General features: G+C 43.1%; 1 protein-coding gene across 1 annotated transcript; it reads left to right on the forward strand.

Annotated features, from left to right (window-relative positions):
* The first annotated feature begins 454 nt into the window (after window positions 1–454).
* LOC121564220 (serine/threonine-protein kinase PAK 4-like) lies at window positions 455–23,510 on the forward strand. Its single transcript, XM_041875680.2, is given in 11 exon segments — window positions 455–589; window positions 15,658–15,879; window positions 16,423–16,643; window positions 16,767–17,193; window positions 17,346–17,520; window positions 17,523–17,794; window positions 18,130–18,263; window positions 18,891–19,017; window positions 21,261–21,386; window positions 21,478–21,612; window positions 21,743–23,510. Coding segments are annotated over 10 exon segments (1,974 nt in total). The 5' UTR covers window positions 455–589; window positions 15,658–15,678; the 3' UTR covers window positions 21,899–23,510.
* Window positions 23,511–23,552: the final 42 nt, after the last annotated feature.

The following is a 23,552-nucleotide window of genomic DNA, read 5'->3' on the forward strand; positions in this document are numbered from 1 at the left end:
CACAGAGAAGAGCAGTCTCAGTTGAATGACCAGTCTTGAAACCTGACTGGTTTTGAGGTGTAACATACCCAGGGCATTATATTGAGGTTTGTAGCATACCCTGGACTAAAAAGCATGTTCAGTGGTAATTCTCGATTGAACATGGTTTGCCCATAGAGTTTTATTTATGGGGTTACCCAGAGCTGTATATTTAGATACATAAATATATGGCTCTGGGGCAACCATGCTGAACTCCCTAGACATTACCCTCCTTTTAGTGTTAAACCAACTGTGATTTTGGCAAGGTTAATAGTGAATTGTTCCTTATGTCATATCAATCAAATCAAATATCATATCATATCAATCAAATCAAATATATAAATCATTCAGTCAATCCGCATGATTGTATTGGTTGCTACGGAGCTCGAGCTTGTAGTCGTAGCAGTTCCCCGGATGTAGTATTACCACCGCCAGCCTCAACATGGCGACAAGAAAGTGAGACTTCAGCTTATGTTACTGAATTTTGGGCAGCTTTTTTTTTAATTAAGCGAATCAATAAACTATTTATCGAATTTGGTGCAATTTAAGCGGTGCACGAAGGACATTTAAGGTAATTATGACACGAATAATTTGTATTTCATTCATTCAGCTGCGCCTACTGTTAGCTATCTATCTTAGCTAGCCAGCCCAAACTAAGTTTTTAGCTAGCGAGCTGGTTGCTACCATTAATACTAGCTAGCAAGTGGCTAGCTAAAGTGAATTTGTTTGGCTAGTGAACCAAAACGAACTTTTCTAGAAAATAGTCACTTCATGCAACTTAAAGTCATTCATGATGGGTCGTGAAATCCAGCTAACCCAGTAAAATTAGTCACAAGAGCTAACGTTAGGCTACTATTTTATTGTAAATATACAACGTTAGCAGCTAACTAGCTAGCGGCCAATAAGAACCTCAAAACTAGCTTAGTGAGCTGACAACTCCAACTGGTAAACTAACAAACATTACCTTGGTTAAAGTCTGTTAGTAATCCACTGCTATAGTGGAAACATTGTACCTCAATGTAGCTGTTATTCTGAGAAACAATTTAGCTAACTAGCTCTAAATATTCAAACACGCCCTAAAGTTTAGGGTAGCTAAGTGATGTGTGTAGTCTGTGCTTTAATGTAGTAGGACTAGGAGGAGCAATTACTTTGTTTGGAAAGTCAAGATTTGAGGTTCTAACCTTTGATGTTAGCTGCAGTCTAATCTAGCTATCTGCTCTACTGGAGAATTCAGGCCTTGTATTATGGCCTTATTTAATATTTATTGTAAGAAGAACAGGGGTTAAGAGCGTTGGGCCAGTAACCGGTCGCTGGTTCGAATCCCTGAGCCGACTAGGTGAAAAATCTATCTGTACCCTTGAGCATGGCACTTAACCCTAATTGCTCCAGGGTCGCCATCAATAATGGCAGATCCCTGGCCATGACCCCACTCTCCCGACTGTGTCTCAGTGGGATATGCAAAAACAAATGTCTAATTCACACACAATACACATTTCTACATGTGTGAAATAGGACAAATGTAAGCACCCACCTAATTATTATTATTTATCTGATCTGTGAAATCCTGAACTCTAGCCCTGTACAGAAGACAGGGTAGAAGCCACTGTGCCTTTGCTCTCAACCTACTATCTTTTGCCCTGAGAGCACCACTGTGCTCTCTGGCAGTGTCTAGACTTGACAGTTCATGAAGCTTTTGTATTCTGATCATAGCGTTCTGATCATGGAATTCTGAATGCATAATGCGTCTACATCTTAAATGTTTCCACAGTGTGTCCTGATGACCTATTCCTGCTCTATATTCAAATGCCAGAATGCATTCTACAAACGGTGGAATAGGCAAAATATGATAACACAACAACAACTGATGGCATTAGCTAACTACTGTAGCTAACTAGCCAGCTAACCTCTGTAGCTAGCCAGCAAGCTAGCAAGCAACGCTAAAGGGATGGCAAACGGGTTAGCATAACTCTAGCCAACCACATTTTTCCCCCTTCTAAATATTAGATAGCTGGCTAGCATTTATGAGGCCAGCAAACACGTTCCTCACACGCTAGGAATGCATTTCCTCTAACGTTATAATGAAAAGGTGCCTCGGTCCCAAAACACAGGTTTTCTGGAGACTTGTGGGAGGAGTGCTGATGACGTCGCCCACCGTATGCGCTTTCGGTAGCCTGATTGCGTCTAGACTGAGTAGAGGATACACACAATGCATCCCTGACCACCTCCTGAAATGATCAGACGAATCTGAACACAATCAGACCACAAAGCGACTTTTGTGCATCTAGACCCGTCTTTTCAATGCGATCTTCGTATTCTGATAGCAGAAGTTGTATGTAAGTGTAGACACGATCTCTCTCTCTCTCTTTTTCCATCCTTACTTTTGGACACTTAGCAGATGATAAATGTTTAGTGCTGCTGTCACAGGGTGCAAGTAAGCAGGGTTGTGCGATCAGTGCCAGGCACTCCACACATTCCTGGCATGTCTGTGTGCCGCTGATGGTCACACAGACGGAACCCCTGCACTCTACCCAAACAAAGACCTACAGTACACCCAATCACCCCCAAGAACTCAAAACTGTACCACCACGCCATCTCTGTTTGTTAGGGATGGGTGTTAGAGATCAACAGACGCAGTGATAAGCTGTAAGGGGTTTTGGAATACTCATGACTAGTGTGCTCCCCCACCTAGGCTATGTGTCAAGTTATTAAGCTCTTCAGTTTTGTGCTGTTAGGAGATTATGACAGGGTATCTACACGCTGCCCAGAAACAGACTGGGTGTTTTAGTTTGTTTACTGACAACCACTGTGATATGTGGCTATCTGATAAGCATTTTTGTGTGGCATAGGCTAATTTTGCCCCATGAATTCTGAGAGTTTTGGCATGGAAGCTAATAAAATAGAAAGCAAATTCTTTAAATCACATTGAGACCAAAGGACGCCTGGCCTATGCTTTCGCTGGTGGTCAGTAGAAAAGCCATTTTATTACTGCTCTGTGCTCTCAAATGTATTTTTTTGGTGGTGGTTATTCGAAGAACTCCATGTCAAAACCATTCAGTTCACCGATAGTTAGGCTTACAATTGTAACTCTGTTTCTAACAGGAGGCTTCAATTAGCGCCATCCCTCATTTCCCTTTTTTTTTGCCTGCATAAATCACAGTTTAGTAGAGAGAGGAGTGGGGCAGCAGCGTGAGGTTGTAGTGGAGACACCCTAGATCAGAGGCCGCAGCCACACTGGGTTCACATGATCACGGACGCCATGTTGTCGTTCTTTTGATCTGAGCCCTAAGGTTTCTTCCATAGGGGAGAAAAACACAGCTGTATAAATCGCTTCCAGTAGACAGAAAAATAGGGAGGCATCAGTTGCCTCTAGTGCTGATTTAGACCTACGTGCTTTCATTGGTCATGTTCGTTGACCACTTATGAACATGTTGTGTGGATGAGTTAAACCTGAACATGTAGGACCTAGACTAGGCCTAAAACCAGACTTCCAGCGTATGTACAGATGTTAATGGCCATTTCAGCTACCAAAGTAATGCAGGCTAGCCTATAATGATGTGGTGCTTAGCATTTTGTATTATTTTTCCCCTACAAGCTATTCCACACCCTGTAGTACTACTTATTTCATGTTTTTTTAGGAGTCCTCTCTCTCTCTCCCCCCTGGCGAAAGGTGGAGTCAGCTTTTCATTTGGAGGGCTTTATCACAGCTACTGCTGTTTTCACAGCATGCCTCACTATTTGGCTATTAAAATGCTTTCATCTGACCTTGACCCAGAGAGGCGCCTCACTTTCCAACTATCAACAAGACAGAGTCTATCCCTTGTTCAGTCTTTAACTCATTTTCTCTCTCTTATATAATTTTCTAAAACACAATCTAATGGACTCACTTTCTCATCAGTAGCACTTCTCTCGCTCGCTCGCACATTCCTGTCTTGCTTTCTCTTTCACTCGGTCCTACCGCACTCTCTTCGGAGCAACTTAGTCTCACTGAGTGGAGAGTGACCAGAGGATATTGTGCTATAGTCCTGAATGAGTGGACTGGTCATCTCTTCAGCCCTGGCTTCACATTCTCATACTCTGCATTTCAGTTTCATATTGCCTTTAACCAGCGATTGCAGCTGGCTGGCATTGGTTTCAGACAAGGCTGATATGTCACTCTGTGGGTAACTGTGATAACATCGTGAATCTCTTGTCATCTATGTCTCTTAAACAAAGCCCTATCTGTATAGGTCAGCCTCACTGTAGACTCAGTGTAGTAGACTGTAGGCTACACACAGTGCAGTGAATTGTTTTCCATCTTTGCAATGTTTCAATCGAAGTAGTCCACAATCAAGCTAGGACCTGCTTCCCTGGCAATAGAAAGGCCTTGTGTACACAGCTTGGCAGGGGATTGTGGGTAATGTGCTGGCCACATTTCACCTCTGCTTTAACTGTTGCACAATGAGAGAATAGAATAATGAATTGTGTGTGCAAAACAAGAATAAAGGTGCTGTTGCATTATGTAGGCATAACCCTGGAATATTCTAAGTGAATGAGGCAGTGCTTTTGTTGCTGCCGGTGAATAGGCCCTGCCACTGTATGCATGAAAAGAAGAACCCTGAATGTGCAGACTGAGCAAAGACTTAGCTTTGACTGCCATTTTGATACTAATATCATCCATTAATTGTTCTATTTCACACCAACCTTTCTAAGCTGCTCTGCACAAGATAGATACTATCCCAGGGGGCCCACTTTTACCTCAATGTTTACAAGCTCAGCGATATGTGGTCATACAAGTGCTTGATAGTATGACTTCATTTTTGTTTTGATGATGGTAACATACCATAGGCCAATTACAGGGCTAAGCACGGCAACATTACCTTGCCAATTACAGTGTGTAAGAAGTAGCTATGTGATTCATACATCCATGTTCTCCCCAGAACGGAGCTTCTTTGAAATTGGAGACTGTGGGTTGAAGATTGGTTTATTTTTTCCTTCATCTTTACTGTTTGCTGTGATTTCTCCCAGGTCCTTTGTGATGTGTGGACCTGTTACGTTGAGGTGCAGCCCTCTAGGCTTTATGTGGTTTGCTGTTTGCACTGGAGAGATGGAGAGCGCTCTAGAGCAGGAATGGGCAACTCCAGTCCTCAGGGGCCAGAGTGGTGTCACACTTTTTCCCCATTAATGTAATTGCATTCTAAACTGAAGATCATGATTAGTTGATTATTGGAGTCAGGTGTGTTAGCTGGGGCTGGGGCAAAAGTGACAAATCAGGCCCCCGAGGACTGGAGTTTCCAGTCTAGAGGCTGAGCAAGCCCACTAGTTCCTGGGCCCAGCAGCACAATAGCATACTGTGACATATCTCTCGCAACACAACTCTTCTAGCAGTTGCATAAGGCATTACTTCCTCTCCCTGGCACCTGCCAAGTTTGTCATCACATTATATGAGTAAACTTGTTGGGTTTGTTTAAGGTTGGCTCGGCATCAACTGCAGACAGACTGTGGGTGGAATGGACAGTTTTGTTAAAATCACGTTTAAACTGAGACTCAGTAATATGATGTTGCCACAAGCGGCAGGATGAATTGCAGATATTGCAAATGAACACAGAGTACCTGTGCATGGGTACGCTTCACTAAGCTACAACATGATAGCAGCCGGACAAAAACAGCAGAGAAGTTTAGCCTCACTCTTGTTGCTCTTAGTTGTTGCGAAGGTTAGCCCGATATGGCTGTTTACTTCGTGAATCGCTGACTCTACCTTTAACTGAATCGGTCAATCAAGTTAACATGAACTCTTCTAATTTGAAATGTAATTGCTTTGTTTCTCAACTGAATCAGCATAGCTTGATATCTCAAACATGCTTGTTAGCTTAGTTTGAGGTTTGACTAGCCCCCGAGTCGTTATGCAATGAAAGCCCTGACTTGTAAACCCCTGCAGGCACAACTAAAGAGAACCATTATTACCACTATTGAGTTGCAAGCTGGAAGCTTAGGAAATGAATCTCATATAGTTATCGCTCTTTTTCTTGGCCTATGTGACGGCTTGTTTTATTTATTATGAGAATTTTAGGGAGGCCCTTCTCTGACTGTCAACGAAGTCCAGACAGACGGATTATTTCAGATGTAGTGTTGGCTATCAAAGCACTTTGAACTGACTGACTCCTGTATCCCAGTGAAAGCTCACATTCCCTCCTTTATCATTGACCTTTCCACATTCCTCAGTCAGACCTGGAAGTCTGCATGGATTGGCTAAGGCAGCAAGGGCTTTGTTTGAACTCAGCTTCTGGATTGGTTAGTATCTGACATGTCAAGCCCCATTCACATTCACACTGTATTGTTAGGGTGTTTTCACATATAGAAAACTGTTCTTTGTATCTACATTACCCTTGCCTTTGAATGAGGACTGAACTCTTTTGACACTTCACTTCACATATTTTGTGGTCCGAGTCCTCTTTGCATTCACATTGCTATGTTTAGGAACCAAGATCTTTTTTCAACATTCACTCAATGCATTCTGGGTTTTTACAAAGTGCAGGACAAGCCGTTCCATCAGAATGTGTTATCGGACAACTAGATATACGTACTTACATTTTGGAATCTAATAGATTGCATTTATTTAAAAGATGAGACATAATAATTGTAATCAGAAGATACTATTAACATGTAAATGTTATTGGTAACAGAATAAATAGCAGAAGAATAACTGCAAATTAAATAATGCTGTAATTGAAAATTATACACCCAATGTAGGCTACTGCCCATTTAATAGGGTGTTAGGGGTCAAAATGAAACTTTGTTTCTGGTGTTATACTTTGTATTCCATGTTATAGAGCAGAGTATCAGGAACACAGAACACTTTAGTTTATGAGGTTAGGATTTACCATTGCTGAGACCTTTTTTTCAGAAAAGGTCACGGACAGGTCAGTGACAAAAAGGCACCAAATCACTTGTCTGAATTCTTAATTTCAACACGTTTAGTCCAATATCTTAAGATGGAGTGGTCATAATATTATTATGACATTTTCAGGGTTGATTGTAGAACACAGGGGTGATTCAAATAAAATATGTATGAAAATTAATGTGCACTATTATGCAAATGAGGCACTTAATATGCAAATAAAACAGTATACCCCTTGACTTATTCCACATTTTGTTGTTGCAGCCTGACTTCAAAATGGATAAAATTGATTTTTTTTCTTCTCATTCATCTACACACAATACCCCATAGTGACAGTGAAAATATGTTTTTAGAAATGTTTGCAAATGTATTAAATTAAATATAGATATCTCATTTACATAAGTATTCACACCCCTGAGTCAATGCATGTCAGAATCACCTTTGGCAGCGATTACAGCTGTGAGCATTTATGGGTAATTCTAAGAGCTTTGCACACCTGGATCGGACAATATTTGCACATTTATATATTTTTTTAATTCTTCAAGCGCTGTCAAGTTGATCATTGCTAGACAGCCATTTTCAAGTGTTGCCATAGATTTTCAAGCAGATTTTAAGACAAAACTGTAACTAGGCCACTCAGGAACATTCAGTGTCGTCTTGGTAAGCAACTACAGTGTTTATTTGGCCAGTGTGTTGGAAAGCAGACTAATCCAGGTTTTCCTCTAGGATTTTGCTTGTGCTTAGACCTATTCAATTTATTTTTATAAAAATCTCCCATAACATGATGCAGCCACCACTATGCTTGAAAATATGAGGAGTGGTACTCAGAGATGTGTTGTGTTGGATTTGCCCCAAGCATAACGCTTTGTATTCAGGACATAAAGTTAATTTCTTAACTTCACCATGCTCAAAGGGATATTAAGTGTCTGCTCTTATTTATTTTTACCCATCTACCAATAGGTGCCCTTCTTTGCGAGGCATTGGAAAATCTCCCTGATCTTTGTGGTTGAATCTGCATTTGAAATTCACTGCTCGACTGAGGGACCTTACAGATAATTGATGTGTAGGGTACAGAGATGAGGTAGTCATTCAAAAATAATCTTAAACACTAATATTGCATAGAGTGAGTCCATGCAACTTGTGACTTGTTAAGCACATTTTTACTCCTGAACTTATTTAGGCTTGCCATAACAAAGGGGTTGAATACATATTGACTCTAGACATTTCAGCTTTTCATTTGTAAAAACATAATTCCACATTGACATTATGGGTTATTGTGTGTGTAATTAATTTTAAATTCAGGCTGTAACCCAACAAAATGTGGAAAAAGTAAAGGGGTGTGAACACTTTCTCAAGGCACTGTACTTAGGTAGGCCTACACCTGAGTTGGGTTACATTGTAATGTTATTTTTGGTGTCGATGAGTTACTCTAGTGATGGGAGGATAAACAGCACCGGTTCCAGCAAATAATTAGCCTAGGCTCAGAAGAGACGGTCAATGAGCTGCCTGCTAGCCAGCTGCACAGCAAGATGAGACACATTTTCAATTCACTGGTGTTTTAGTCGATTTGTAGGGCTGTAGCCACAGAATTCTGGTAGTTTTCACTTAAAGGATAAAACCATCAATCACAAAATTCGCCACTGCCACAATACAGCCAATTCCGCTCAGCGCTGCCTCGCACCACAGTTGCCACAACGAACGGCGTCAACCACTCCTACACAGCTAGCAAGCTAGCACTCATCATCGAAATGGGGGTGGCGGAACGTGAATTTGGACCAATCCCTGACAACCCATACATCAAAACATAGCTGCGAAGCTCTACTTTGTAACCTGTTTTCTTTTTGTCTCTAAAAAAATGTAATGACTGAGCCGAAAGATAAATGTTTTACCTCGCATTTCAGTCCAAGGACCTCTAACGACCGTGAAACACCCTCAGGACTTTGCAATACAATGTCACATCGATCTTACTCTGGTAGGTTGGGGAATACCTTCTGCCAAGAGAAAATATGAACACCGATTTCGCGGTTTTCACAAAAAGGGCTGTCCCACAGAGTTGAACGTTCTTAGCATGGCAGTTGCTTTACATTTGGGCTCATGTCGCATAAATTTAATAATTTACAGTATTGGGATTTTTAGACATGGGTAACAACTGCCATATTCATGTTTTCAAATGATTTATTATATATTTTGACGACCATATTATTGACATTTAGTGAAAATTGATTTGTTTACTGCTGCTTTTTGTAGAATTATCGCATAGCGTCCTATTTGTAAGTCGCTCTGGATAAGAGCGTCTGCTAAATGACGTAAATGTAAAATTGTTTGTTGCGTCACCTAACACCCTACCTTTAAGAGCTAGAATAGAATTTGTGCCCTATGTTGTGATTCTCACCAAATATGTTGTCTTCTCACACTTCAAACCCCACAATCGAATAAACAGGTTATGAAGTTCTCTTAGCCTGTAGAGCATATTTTGCAAACAAATAATCAACAAAAAATTCCACATATTTTGGAATTTCTGTGCATCCTTGAAAATCGCTAATCAATATCCCAAAACAGCATAAGGTTTTTCCGCAAACCTGCACATCATCTTCTCTCTCTTTTGTGGCACCAATGTGAGGATTTACGGCAGGGGAAACGGTGTTGCAGTAGTCTAGTGTGTGGTGCACGTTGGCCTAAAAAAGGGAACCGGATCGCAGAATTCAAGCAAACCGAACTCAGACCGCCTCTCGAGATGGTCTCAGTTCGGTTTGCTACGGGTCTCTTTTGAGGGGTCGGGGTTCCTTTAGAGTGTTCACCCTGCAAAAAAAATTAAGCAAACTGCACTGAGTTCACAAAAATTGGCGGAAAGGGACCAAGTGTGAACATCCTTACACTCCTGGTGTTACTATGTTATAATCAGGGGTTGGAACCGGTTCAGGGAACAGAACCAAAAACTTTTTAGAGGAACAGAATCAGAGCTGAGAACAAAAAGTGACCTATACTGTTCCAGAACATAATAAGGATGGAAGCCGGTTTTTTACGGGCATTTTCAGTCTCACAAGAAACGCAACAAGGCGCATATGCAAAGCCCTCACTCTGTCACTCAGAAACTTATTCCAGTGTCTGCCTGCCAGCTGAAAATCTTTGCCTGTGTTTGTGTGTAGGCAACCAGCCCCTCCCCCTCCGGAGTTTAGACTACTGTAACCTACTGACGTTACAAGCGTGATTCAGAAATTAGGACAGATTTTTTATTAGAGAAGAATATATTAACTTTTTCAATGCTGGTTACGGATACTGTAGTTATCACGTTTCACATTGGATTTGTTAACTACAAAAAGGTAAGACGTTTTTAATTCTGGTGGCCTATGCACACAAACAAGCGTGTTAGCTAGCTAGCACTGGTCCAACGTTAAGCCAACTCTCGGAAGTTCAAAGACATTCAAAGTTCCGCCATAGAATCCGCTCCTCCGTAGGTTTAATTATGTGGGCCTAATTCAGATCGCTAATGCATGTCAAAGGAAGATGCCAGCGCTTCAAGCCAAGCCTCCTCCACCCTCTCTTGACCTGCAAAATTTCAGTCACATCTTGCGCCCTACACTTGTCTAACCATCGCGCATGTAAACAATAGTGCTGAGCGATTAACCAAAATTGCAGTTATTTTTCGTTTTTTGATCAACATTGGTTCAATTATTTGGGATTACATTTAGTTTATTTTCTGTGAGTTTGATGTGCAGTTTCTGTAGAGATAAATCGGATGAAGCCTGAACTGTGCGATTTAGTAGGGAGTTGTAGTTTCCAACAGGCCAATATTCTACATAGTTTAGTGCAGAATACTTGGTAATTAATTACAATGACCATAATCCATTGCGCGCCCGCTTAAACTTGTCGGGTCTGTGTGGAGCAGACACGGAGACTAAGAGAACGCACACGATGGAGAGGGATAGAAAGCAGTTGCTTCGTGAGCCTGAAAATACATGACCTAAGCGATTGATAGTCAGTATTCAGCAGTCATAAAAGTATGCCTTATTTACTTTGAAGAACTACTAAAATAGTGATTTTTGTCAGACCGCATAGGCAGCAGCTCTATAGAGATAAGATGATGACTTGGAATTAAATAATAATCAAATCAAACAAATCTTTTATTAAAGTACAGTGGAACGGAACGAAAGAAATAAGGGTTCTGTACAGAACGAAACGATTGGAAAATAATTTCGGTTCCAACCCTTGGTTATAACATACTGTAAGTATTCCCCTGCACATTAGCAGCAACTCATTATGATGGAAGTCAAAGGGGATCATTACAAATCTTATTGATGACATTTGCTTCATCAGCATTATTTGAGAACGCTTGCTTACACTATGAACAGTTTTGATGGAGGAAGCTACTAAGCATGTTTTTGTTCCCAGAGAGGCCTTTCTCTTCACTGTTTGCTTGTGTTCATCCGTTGACAAGCCTGTTCAAATTAGCAGTCACTCTGGGTATTTCACAAGATGCCATTAAAGTCTTGATAAGACAGTGCTATAATAAATGAGTACATTAGTATTTACCAGTAGTTGAACATTCCTGTTTCCTCCTGCTTTGCCAAAGTAAGCCAAGCTTTCAGTTTGGTCGTGTCATATAATAGATTACATAATAATCTCGAGAATGATTTGTCTTGCTTTTCAACCACAATGACTAGTAAGAAGAGTTATGATCATTCATCATTGAACAGACACCGCACAGCTAGAAGGCAGTGGGCGTTCCGGGATTTGAAAGAGTCGACGTGACTCTCATTTTACCCCCTTTTCCCGGTGACGTCATGATACTGGCCCGCGTTTGTGAAACCATCGGAATGCGACACATTTGATCTGAGAGGTTTACTGTTCTGTTTCGGAAGAAGTTATTCATAACTCGTTCTGTCATGAACGTACCTTTTGGCAAATACGGCGTGTGCACTTACAGCAGATCTTTATCGATTTGAAACGCTGCGGAAATAATTTATCTCACTTTGGGGAGTCTTTTCTCACAGAGCGAGGCTGCCTGGATTATTTTTACCTCGTTTGTTTTCATGGGTGATCGTGAAATGATATCAAGTGGATTGTATCGCGTTGGATAGACATTCTGGTGAGTAGCTCGAAGGCCAATGTGTTTTACTGTCGTTATTCATTGTTTTCATTGCTATTCTTACGTCAAAATAGCGAATAGAAGCTAACCTAATATGCTTCTCGACCGTGAGAAGTTTAATCTCAGGTACAAAATGTATCTTTATACTTCTGAGGTCTAACCTCATAAAATTAGCCAACACGTTATTATAGCGGACAAATCCAACAAATTAGCTATGTACAGCCTTTACATTAGTAATAATTGCAGTGATTTCTCACTACACATTTCGCTACACACATTCTTTACCACCAGCATGTGGTATTCCAGGCGTGACATCTGGTATCTATTCTCTCCTCCCATCAGACGTTTGCTTCGTAAACCTGCTCATGTCTGTTATTTTAAAATGAGTGTATATGTATTTTGCTATACAATCATGAAACACTACTTCTCTAGTGTTTCTTCACATGTAAACAACTGTCAAAGTCATCAGAAACAACGGGATTGCACTCATGAAATTGAGGGAGGTAGGCTACACCCTGAAGTTACGATATTTGTCAGACCCTAGCTTTCATCTCTTTGGTAGTGTTTGCAAGCTATAGCCTAAAGCACATGTTTGTTATGCTTCTTTTTTCTCTCTCAAAGTAATGAAAACAATGATGTAGTAGTATTTTTTTTATTTGGATCTGACACTGTCAGTATAGTCACTGCATGTAGCCCAAGTGCTTGTGTATGGGAAGCTGGTACTCTTATCTTAATTCCTACATTTACTGTAATTGCTCGCAGACCTACTCCTCGTTTGTTTTGCTGCAAATTGCAGCCCAACACCAGGCTTGGTAAACAACAACAGATAGGCAAGACTGATGAGAAGCACTCTGGCTGGAATTGGGGGTCGGCTCCAAGGTCGCACTGTGTTTGCACTGCACTTTGTAAATCTGGGAATCTCAATCAGAGGGAGAATTCTGTTAGTTAGCACTTCTGACTCATCACTGGGCAGTAAGCTAAACCTAAAATGAAAGGGTGCAACAGTGGAGCATGCCCACAAACATCTAGACTAGGCTACATCATGATAAATTGACAGAATGATTGATGCTACAGGCAGAGTGATGCAGAGCAAGGTGAGACAATTCACTGAAGATGTGTGACCTCATTTTGTGTGATCCTCATCACCTCTGAACCCAGGTGCCTCAGCTGCATAGTGTCTGAGATGACATAGCTTACTTCTTTTGCATTCAGGAGGGAGTGCAACACACTGAACATTGCAGATAGAAATGCAATGAATATAGTTGGCATGACATGATTCATTATCATGTCAAAGGCATGTGTGTGTTGTACTATACAATATAGGTGTATTTCTGTATGAACACACGTTTTTGCAACGTTGAACAATGGTGAGACAATTAAGCCAGGTGTGTACTCTTATTAGACTATCTGACATAAACATGTGCTTTTGGAATAGTGATTAGCTATGACTTTCTCATACAGTTTCATACAATCTCTTAAGAAGCCTTCTTGGAAATGAGTCGTCACCTAAATCTTTGTTTTTGAAATGTGTTTACATGTCCTTTAACCACCAAGTGTAGTCCTCCTAAAATTGTATGTGAGGTATGCCTAAATGGGACAGAGGAAAACCATTTGAGTTAGCAGAATAAGGCAGTTGACGACTAGACGTGCCGCTGTCCGGGTCTGTGTGGTGACAGTGTAGTCTGAATGATGAGGCGTTTTCCTGTTAATGGCCGCTGCGTCAGTCATGCCTGACTGTTTATCCTCCTCTAGAGTGGACCTGCTGTGAGCACAATTGTTTTGATGTTAACTAGTTTGACCGAGAGGCCCACATTAACTGATCACAGAGCTCAAATTAGGTGTTTTGCGTTGCTACAATAGAGTTGACACACATGGCTGTGCCTGGAGTCTGGTGGACCACCCCTTGTACTTGGACAGACAGTAGCTCTCTGGCCATGACCCATCTGCCATAGAAGTGTCTTTCTTGCTGCTCACCGGTGCATAATGGTATGCTAATGTAATGTGAGGGACTTCATAACCGGGATAGCGTGTTGTGAACTTCAGTTTTTTGTTCACTTTGTGGGCGGTTGCAGCTCTACTCTCTTCAAACACAGCAGGAAATTATTAATGAATGGTAGTGATATAAGCTAGGCTTTATGACTGCTTTACTGACATACAGGAAGAAGGAAATGGAGATAATACATTGAAAATGTGTGCATCCGTTGGTTTCCCGGGGGCCTGTTATTTTCTGTCTGTACTTCAGTAAACCACTTTACAAGCCTGTCAGCAAGATTAATTTATGTGGGGCTCTGTGGTTGCTGCTCAGTATGTTTCCCATTCAATCAGTTTTTGTAAAGCGATAACTCATCTAGCAGTACTGTCAGTAGCCATCATTTTTCTCTGCAGCTGGGGGCCTTGGGCTCACCTCAGATTAATGCTTACCTGACTAATACATTTTTTGTCTAGTCTGAGTGCATGGACACCTGTCTCTCTCTCCCCCTGCTACCTGCTCCGTAGGGGGAAGTGTAGAACACGGAAGAGAGAGGTCTGTGTCTTGGGGCCTTCTGGGGGAGGTGCTACACCTGCTGTCACTCTCAGCTGGGCCTCACCTGTTCAAACCTGTCTCACCGGTGCACTGCCTACAGACTGCTGCCTGAGCTCCACCATGTGCTGCTCTCCGCTTTCATTCAGTCACTTATCCTAGGCATGCGCCATATTATTGCTGTTTTCATGACAAACCTCTCATGTAGATCATAATGCAACTCAACTCTGTCAGTCTCTCTGACTCTGAGAGTTATTGAATATAAGTTTGGACATGTTTTCGCCATCTCTAATGTAGTTTCTGATGGTTTTTGGCCTTCTGACATTGAATAATATTTTTTCCTTGGCTGCATTAAAACTATTTCCCCCATCATTGCTTGGCTCCACTAAGGCAGGGTTCCAGAGGAGCAACCGAATACTTCAGTAAACCACTTTACAAGCCTGTCAGCAAGATTAATTTATGTGGGGCTCTGTGGTTGCTGCTCAGTATGTTTCCCATTCAATCAGTTTTTGTAAAGCGATAACTCATCTAGCAGTACTGTCAGTAGCCATCATTTTTCTCTGCAGCTGGGGGCCTTGGGCTCACCTCAGATTAATGCTTACCTGACTAATACATTTTTTGTCTCTGAAGAAAATTGCTGCTATTTGTATAAGCTATTTGTCTTTATTGGAGGTCTCCCTACAAGTTATGCTAATGTCAACTTGTCTAGGTTACATACACAGTTGTGTGCTCTGATTGTATCTCTCTCTGTGTATTTGCCAAAGGACATTCACTCAGTGTGATTTTGTGTCAGTCTACATGAAAAGGTTTTCAGAGATGCTCAGTAGTCTGTGAAGTGTGTCAATGGCCGCATGGCAGATCAAGTTTTCATTCGTTAGCCTCTCAGCGCTATTGAAAGAAACAGGACATCCTTGATATTATCACTTATCACCATGAACTGCTGATGTGTTTAACACTGTTCCACTGCAGCCTCCAAAGTCATTCCTGGGGTGTATTCACTAGGAAACAAAAACAGAAGCAAACAGACCGAAACGGGGAGGGAGCAACCTGAAATTGTCAAATAAGAAACATCGTTTTTTTGTTGCAAATAGTTTTTCCTAGTTTTTCCTTCCGTTTACCATGCTGTGCACTAATGAATACACCCGTTCTCCTCTCCAGGTCTGATGCCCGGCTGCCGCCATGTTCACTAAGAAGAAGAAGTCCCGCGTCCAGATCTCGGCGCCCTCCAACTTCGAGCACCGCGTGCACACAGACTTTGACGAGCAGGAACAGAAGTTTGTGGGGCTGCCGCGGCAATGGCAGTCTCTGATCGAGGACACGGCCAAGAGGCCCAAGCCCTTCATCGACGTCACCGTCATCACCACGGTGGAGCCCCGCAAGGTCAGGGGTCGTCACAAAGGGATGTGGGAGGAAAGGGGCGTGTCACAAACAGGAAGTGATGTTTTCATTGTAGGGGCATTCTCTGTTTACAAATTCTGATAAGTTGTAATTTGAGAGAATGCCATGGCAAAAAGGTGTGATGGGTCATGCACTCAAAAAGATGTTGCTCAAAGCTTACTTCATTTTCCACTTTTTAAAATTATTTTCACTGCATCAGGGATAGTGTACACAGACGTTTCGCCTTTGCAGCCTTCTTCAGTGTGTAGGTCATGGGAAAGGGCACCGAACTATGACTGTCTCAGATTACTGTACGTCAGATTTGGATCACAGTCTGAATGCACAGAACCTAAACAGTAAACATGATTGTCTTCTTTCCTAAACAATAAACACAGCGAATGCAAAAGACATCACTGAAAATAGAATCTGCCGGTCATCATATCTCTTTTTAGAATGAAGCCGTGACAGTCCAGGAAGTCTCTCTTGTCCTCACTCATCTGATCTCCACCCCTCCTTACTTGGTGTCTCTGTCTCTCCCTCCTGTAGACCATAGTGCGGGGTAGTAAGATCGCTGTGGATGGCTCACTGACATGGCTGCTGGATGAGTTTGACACCATGTCGGTGACCCGCTCCAACTCCCTGAGGCGAGGCAGCTCCCCCATCCAGCCGCGCAGAGATTCAGGATCCTCGGGGGGAGGAGGCCATGAGAACGGGGACCTGGCCCACCGGCCACACCCCCACCCAGATCACTATGGAGACAGAGATAGGTACAGTGTTGGCAGAAGGGGGCCAAGGGGTATTCAGATATCAGCTGTAAAATGGCTCTCTGAGGAAATGTTTCCACCACTCCAGAGCGAAATAACCTGTTTACCGTGTCTCTGATGCACTAGGGAGCGACCCAGGCCGGACCAGTTAGCTGGTGGAGACCCCCGGCTGCCCCAGCAGGTACCCCGCTCTCAGAGAGAGGACGGACGGCCACAGCAGCAGCCCCGGGGCCAGGAGCCAGGCAGCAGGCACCGAGAGAGGGAGCGCCCACACCCGCCCCCGCCAAAGCCCAGAGACATAGACCCACGGGACCACCATGACCAGGTAGTCCGCAGGGAAGGGCCCAGCGACAAGAGGCCCAAGTCCAGCTACACGGGCAGGGACGGCAGCCCCCAGTCGCCCCGGGATAAGAGGCCTCTCTCTGGGCCCAACATCCGTATGCCTAACCTGCCTGTCACAGAGGGGGTGATCAAGACGGCACAGCAGAGCAGCAGGCCGTTCAACACCTACCCTCGCGCTGACAGTGAAGGAGGAAGGAGCCCCACCAGCCAGGTACTGACAGGCTGCTAGGAGAACACCAGGACATTGGGAGATATGGAGAAAGTGGAAACCAGTGTACCTAGTGTTCTATCGTATGTCTTTGACAGACATCTCAGACATAAAAGTGTTGTTCATACAGTGTCATCATTTTCTCTATTTTCTAGGAGCTGAAGCCAGCCCGACCACACGACGCTCCGCCACACAACGGTCCCTCTCGTGCCCCCAGCCGAGGCGGGGGCAAAGCACCACAGCAGGGCCAGCTACGAGGGGACCCCCACCACACCTCCCACCCTGTCCTGGGCCCTGAGCCCCCCCATGGCCACCAGCAGCAGAAGGCTCCTGTTCCCCGCCCCCGGCCCCTGCACTACCACCACAGCAGGCCCTCTCGCCCCAGAGGGAGCCCCAGCGGGTGTCCCATGAGCAGTTCCGCGCCGCGCTGCAGATGGTGGTGGACCCAGGCGACCCGCGCACCTACCTGGACCACTACATCAAGATCGGAGAGGGCTCCACCGGCATTGTGTGCATTGCCACCGTCAAGAGCACCGGCAAACTGGTGGCCGTCAAGAAGATGGACCTGCGCAAGCAGCAGCGCCGGGAGCTGCTATTCAATGAGGTGGGGACTATGGTCACTGTAATAGACTTGGATGGGGGTCTTGTTTTTGACCATGTCATTGACTTAAACAGAATGTAATAGAGATGATACAGTTCTTTAAGATTGTGGATATTCAGGGAATACAGGCCATTCATTTATAAGCTATTAGTTGTGTGATCCATAACCTTTTAATAGTGGAATTGGCTATTACAGAGCTGATTTGCTAACGTTTGAAAGATTTGTCCTTCATGGAGGGAGCGGTTCATGCATATCTTTGCATGGGTGTAATGAGTGATGTCATGTGCCGTGTAATCTCCCACGGTCTCCTTAGTAACGCTGGTTCCTATGCTCTCCAGGTGGTGATCATGCGGGACTATCACCATGACAACGTGGTGGAGATGTACAACAGCTACCTGGTGGGAGATGAACTCTGGGTCGTCATGGAATTCCTGGAGGGAGGGGCTTTGACTGACATCGTCACACACACCAGGTGGGTGTCTGTTGATCGGTCTGTTAATCTGTGGTTAGTGCTATTGGGAATCCTTGCGATGTTCCTACCCTAAACCCTAACCCTTACCTTTTTAAATTTCAACTTCAATGGGGTGATGTCAGAGTTGGACGTACTAAGGATCCCAGATAGTAATGACCATTGATCTGCTTCTCTGACAACTGACCAGCAGGACTATAGACTATGGTAGGGCTGCCCAACCCTGGAGATATACCATCCTGTAGGTTTTCAGTCCAACCCTAACCTAACATACCTGATTCAGCTAGTTAAGGTCTTGGTGAGCAGCTAATAAGTAGAATCAGGTGTGTTAAATAGATTTGGAGTGAGCCTACAGGACGGTAGATCTCCAGGAAGAAGGATTGGGCAGCCGTGAGCTATGGTGATAAGATTTAAGATTGTCTGTGTTTCATACTAGTCACATAGTATTCAACTGCTCATATCGTAGCTGTTTTTACAAAACAAGCAATGGTAACCACCCAAAACGTTTTTTTTTGTTATTTGTTTACCACTAGGTGGTAGTGTCGCATGGCTACACCCTCATGTCACTGCAATGCAACCTGTACTGTGTGAGATGTTATTTCTCTGTTAACTCTGAGTGTGTGTGTCCAGGATGAATGAGGAGCAGATAGCCACAGTGTGTCTGTCTGTGCTGAAGGCTCTGTCAGTGCTGCACACCCAGGGTGTCATCCACAGAGACATCAAGAGTGACTCCATCCTGCTCACCCACGATGGCAGAGTACGTACACCTAACTCCAGGGGTTAAAGTTCTCCATCACTGCGATGGATTTCCGTAATATTGGGGAGTTTGGAAATGACATAGCCTAATACAGACAGAAGCATGTCTGTTCTACGAAATATATTCCCAAATAAATGTATTCTCAAATATTTTATTTTCTCTGTTACGCTTTGTGCACTGAACTGACATGTACTGTATGATTGTTGATGACACTCCGATATTCAGATGAAGGGAATGAAATGGTCCATAATGTGCACCATAACAGAGCTCCACTCAGACAGTGGTGTGTAGCCTACTGTAGCTGCTGGTAAAGTCATTCAAAGCCTCTACTTTATTACTCAGGATGGAACTTTCCAGTGCTACTATTTTTGTTATTAAAACAAAATCAGATAAGCTCATAGTAGAATAGTTTACCTAGTTACCTAGTCGGCTTGTTGCGTGTTCTATGTGAGATAAATATTCCTCTCAAGGCGCATTCAAGTTGCGAGAGCCATAGGAGGGAAACGTATTCTGACAAGCAGTCAATGCACAACAATTCTTAATGTAATCGCGGGAAAACACTTTTGAAAGCAGTTTTGGCCTTTGTTAAGAGGGGATCCCAGTTTTTGACGTTGCTGCCACGTTTATTTCTGTACTCTTTCAATTGTGCGTGGCATCGTTTTACAAATGCAGTTTTACAATTGGCGTTTCAAGCATGGTTTAGGGGCAGCTCCACAACAGCACTTAAAGGGGTGTTGTCGTCTTAAAAGGGCAATTACATACTTTGTAATAGAAACAAAAAAATGATTTTTTCCCCGAGTGAATAATAAAGTATATATTAATATTTGTAATAATTATAATTATTAATAATAACAATCAGGATGTTGTGTCCAATGGGGTAGATGCAGATGGACAAACCCCGTGATTTAGCCTATGTACATTTTATAACCACTATGCTTCATCATTTGGGCTACAGGTGATAATGGTTATTGATAATAGCACATCTGATAATATAGACCATGCATTGGTTATATGCACATGGTCCAATATGTTAAAATAATTAACATAATTTATACCAATATGTTATTGGGCCCATTTCTGGAGGTAGAAATTATATTTTAGATGGTGTCATCATGTTATTTCCATTAATTTTGGAGTAGAATGTCCTTTCAAAAAGTCACCAGAACTGAGCTTCTCAGTCCTTCTACATAAAAATGATCCCGGGCAGGACCCAGGACCCCCTAAGCAAGGGGACAGGAATTGGTCAAACATGATGGTCATGACTTTCTTACATGAAAGGGAGGTTAACTTGGCCCCAGACAATTGATCTGAGATCGACTTAAATTTCAGTCATGGGATTTAGTTTTCTCCTTTAACCCCTGCCCAACTCTACATCGCCTTCCCCATACCACCTAGTCACAACATGCTTTCTCATTTTCATATCAAAACGGAAGTCTGCTTTAAAACCATCTGTCAAAATGAAGATATGGGAAAAGAGGAACGTTAATGTCATGTTTGTTCCCAAGGGTATTGTAATATATGAGAGGTGATGGAGGGCTTGAAGCTCACGCTGTTAATTTAGTTCTTACTTTACCCGTCAACAGTTTGCAGATCTTTCATTGAGCCTAGGTGCCAACATCAAGCCCCCTGAAGTCACTTGTAGCTGTCATGGTTAGCATGCTAAGGGCTGCGCTTAGCTCTTATTGTGGTTGACCAAAGGGGAAGTGTAGTCAGTCGCCCTCATCTGTTTCTCGGCATGTGTGTATTTATTTGTGTATTCACTGGCGTGTTTCATTTCCGCTTACCAATTCAAAGCATGCTTCAGTCACTGAGCCCTGTTTGTCAGAGGTCACCATTGGCAGACAGGATATTTATCCACCCAGGCATTGCAAAGGTTTTCTCAGAAAACTGTGTGGGAGTTGTTCTATTTGATTTGTAGTACTATAAAGTAGGACATTGCTCGATAGAGGATTGTTCTTTGTACACAAAGGGTTGAGGCTGTCAATCTATAACACACAACGTCCATGTCAGCTGAAAAGTCTGTAATTTAGTAATTTGCAGAGAGAGCAGTATTTTTAGAATGCATGTTCTTCCCCCATAAATAATTATGTTAATTTTCTAAGCATTTGATCAACAGTTACTCAGGTCGTCTTAATCTCAGCGGTGACATTATTTCGAAAATGCCCTGTATGTGTGAATTGTAGTGTAGCTCTGACCCTCTCCTCTGTGTGTGTGTGTGTGTCTCCCCCCCCCCACCACCACAGGTGAAGCTGTCAGACTTTGGCTTCTGCGCCCAGGTGTCTAAAGAGGTCCAGCGGCGCAAGTCCCTGGTGGGCACACCCTACTGGATGGCCCCGGAGCTCATCTCACGACTGCCCTATGGGCCTGAGGTAAGGTCCCGTTAGTTGTGTCTGTGTGTGTGCATTATCATTCTAAACAATCGCTGATCACTGTGTGTATATACAATATTCTACCCCATAGGTGGACATCTGGTCCTTGGGGGTGATGGTGATCGAGATGGTGGACGGAGAACCCCCCTATTTCAATGAGCCCCCACTCAAAGCTATGAAGATGATCCGTGACAACCTACCACCCAAACTCAAGAACTTACACAAGGTACTTGGCACACTAGAAAGAGCCCATCTCTCACAAAAGGCCCCAACATGGTTAACTATGTCCCTGTTATTCAACATTTTGAAGTTGATACTCATCCTTTGACGTTATTTTTCCTTCTCTCCGTTCCCAGGTTTCTCCTCTCCTCAAGGGCTTCCTGGACAAATTGCTGGTGCGAGACCCCACCCAGAGGGCCACAGCCAACGAGCTGCTCAAGCACCCCTTCCTGAACAAGGCTGGCCCGCCCTCCTGCATTGTGCCTCTCATGAGGCAGAACCGCATGAGATGAGAGCGAGCGGAGGCCTCTTCCCCACTAAGTGGTAGTAGTCACATGGACCCTCAACCCCAAGCTCACACCTCGGACTCACACTGATCTGGAGCAAGGGGGCGGGGCAGCGGAGAAACACTGCCCAGCTCATATTAGCATTTTTACTGGTCAAGCATATTTTTAACGCACCTTTTGAAACTAAAGAAACGAAAAGGAACTCTGTCTGTCCCTTTTTTCCTGTGGGGAAAAACATTTGGACACTACAAGGATTTATAGCTTGAGCGGTTTGGTGAAGAATGAGGCTTGGAAAGTGCTGTTGGATCATTAGACCTTAAGCTACCTGCTGCGGAGACTCACAAAAAGCACTGTTAGCATCCTAGCTGAATGGTCTGAAAACTATGCTTCCACACTATAGGACTTACTCACTACATGGCCCAGTCGCAACGCTACTGCAATAGACAGGACATCATAAACTACTACTGGAGGAAGACCATACTTTTCTCTAACGATATGATGCATACAAGTCTGAAAATAAACACTTGGTTCCTGTTACAAACACTAAGAAAAGGTCAACACTGGAGTTGTGTGGTTTTTAGATAATTTTCTTTATGTATGATGAACATAGATATATACTGCTTTGTTTTCTCTATTTTGTTTTTTTGGTTACAGTGAGATGATTTGAAGCACTGTTCTCAGATAGAAACTGCACACCTGGTTGATTCCAATATATCGTATAGTTGTTTAATTATTTTTTATTACAAGATGAATCATTTTGTTTATTTTTAATTTACCTGTGTTTAATAGAATATGATGGTGAAGTGAACATCAAGGTAGTTTTAGCAGTTTTTTTTCTAAAGGCTTATTTTTACTTGAGGGATTTAGCCATGTAGATTGTGCTCCCTGTAACCCCTCGATCCGCTACTGTAGACCTCAACTGTTAGTCTATTGTAGTGACCACTAGGTCAATGTAAGGACAACCCTTATGAAAGCACCCCCCCCCACCACCACTATATACACGTGTATATACAGGAATTCTCCAGATTGGCTAAATAAGTAGCTTTCTCCTTCTGTTTTTTTTCTTTCATTTTCCCTAATAATGCATTTCTTTATCGCCTGACCTGGCTGGTCTGGACAATGGGTCTGGACTATGTGAATGTAGTGCTGAGCCACAACCAGGCATTTAAAGATGGAATCTGCAGCAGGGGGAAACGGCCCCACTGACCACCCCACCACCGTTGTTTTTGTTGCAGAGCTGAGGAGCGTCACGCAGCATGGTAAAAACAAATGCAGTACATATTGTGCTCTTCTATCGCGCATGCAAAGATGTCCGAGGGGGAAAAAACTGTTCGTTGTTTGCAGTTACTTTGTTGATGGTAATATTGAAGGTATATTCGCAAATGGATTTGGCTGTTTCACCATTAAGGGTTCCAGCTTTAAGGGGTTATTAGAACAGGAAACACACAAGGTGAAAATCCCTGCTTCGCAAAGTTAAATGTGCAACAGCTGCTAGAACTGAACTCTTGTGTCCACAATGTAGCAATGACAGGAACTGTATGGCAGAAAACACAGACACACAGATGCGAACACAAGTCCCCTGTAGCTCAGTTGGTAGAGCATGGTGCTTGCAACGCCAGGGTTGTGGGTTCGTTTTCCCACGGGGGGCCAGTATGAAAAT

The sequence above is a fragment of the Coregonus clupeaformis genome, chromosome 5, assembly GCF_020615455.1.
Source record: "Coregonus clupeaformis isolate EN_2021a chromosome 5, ASM2061545v1, whole genome shotgun sequence".
NCBI classification, from domain to species: Eukaryota; Metazoa; Chordata; class Actinopteri; order Salmoniformes; family Salmonidae; genus Coregonus; species Coregonus clupeaformis.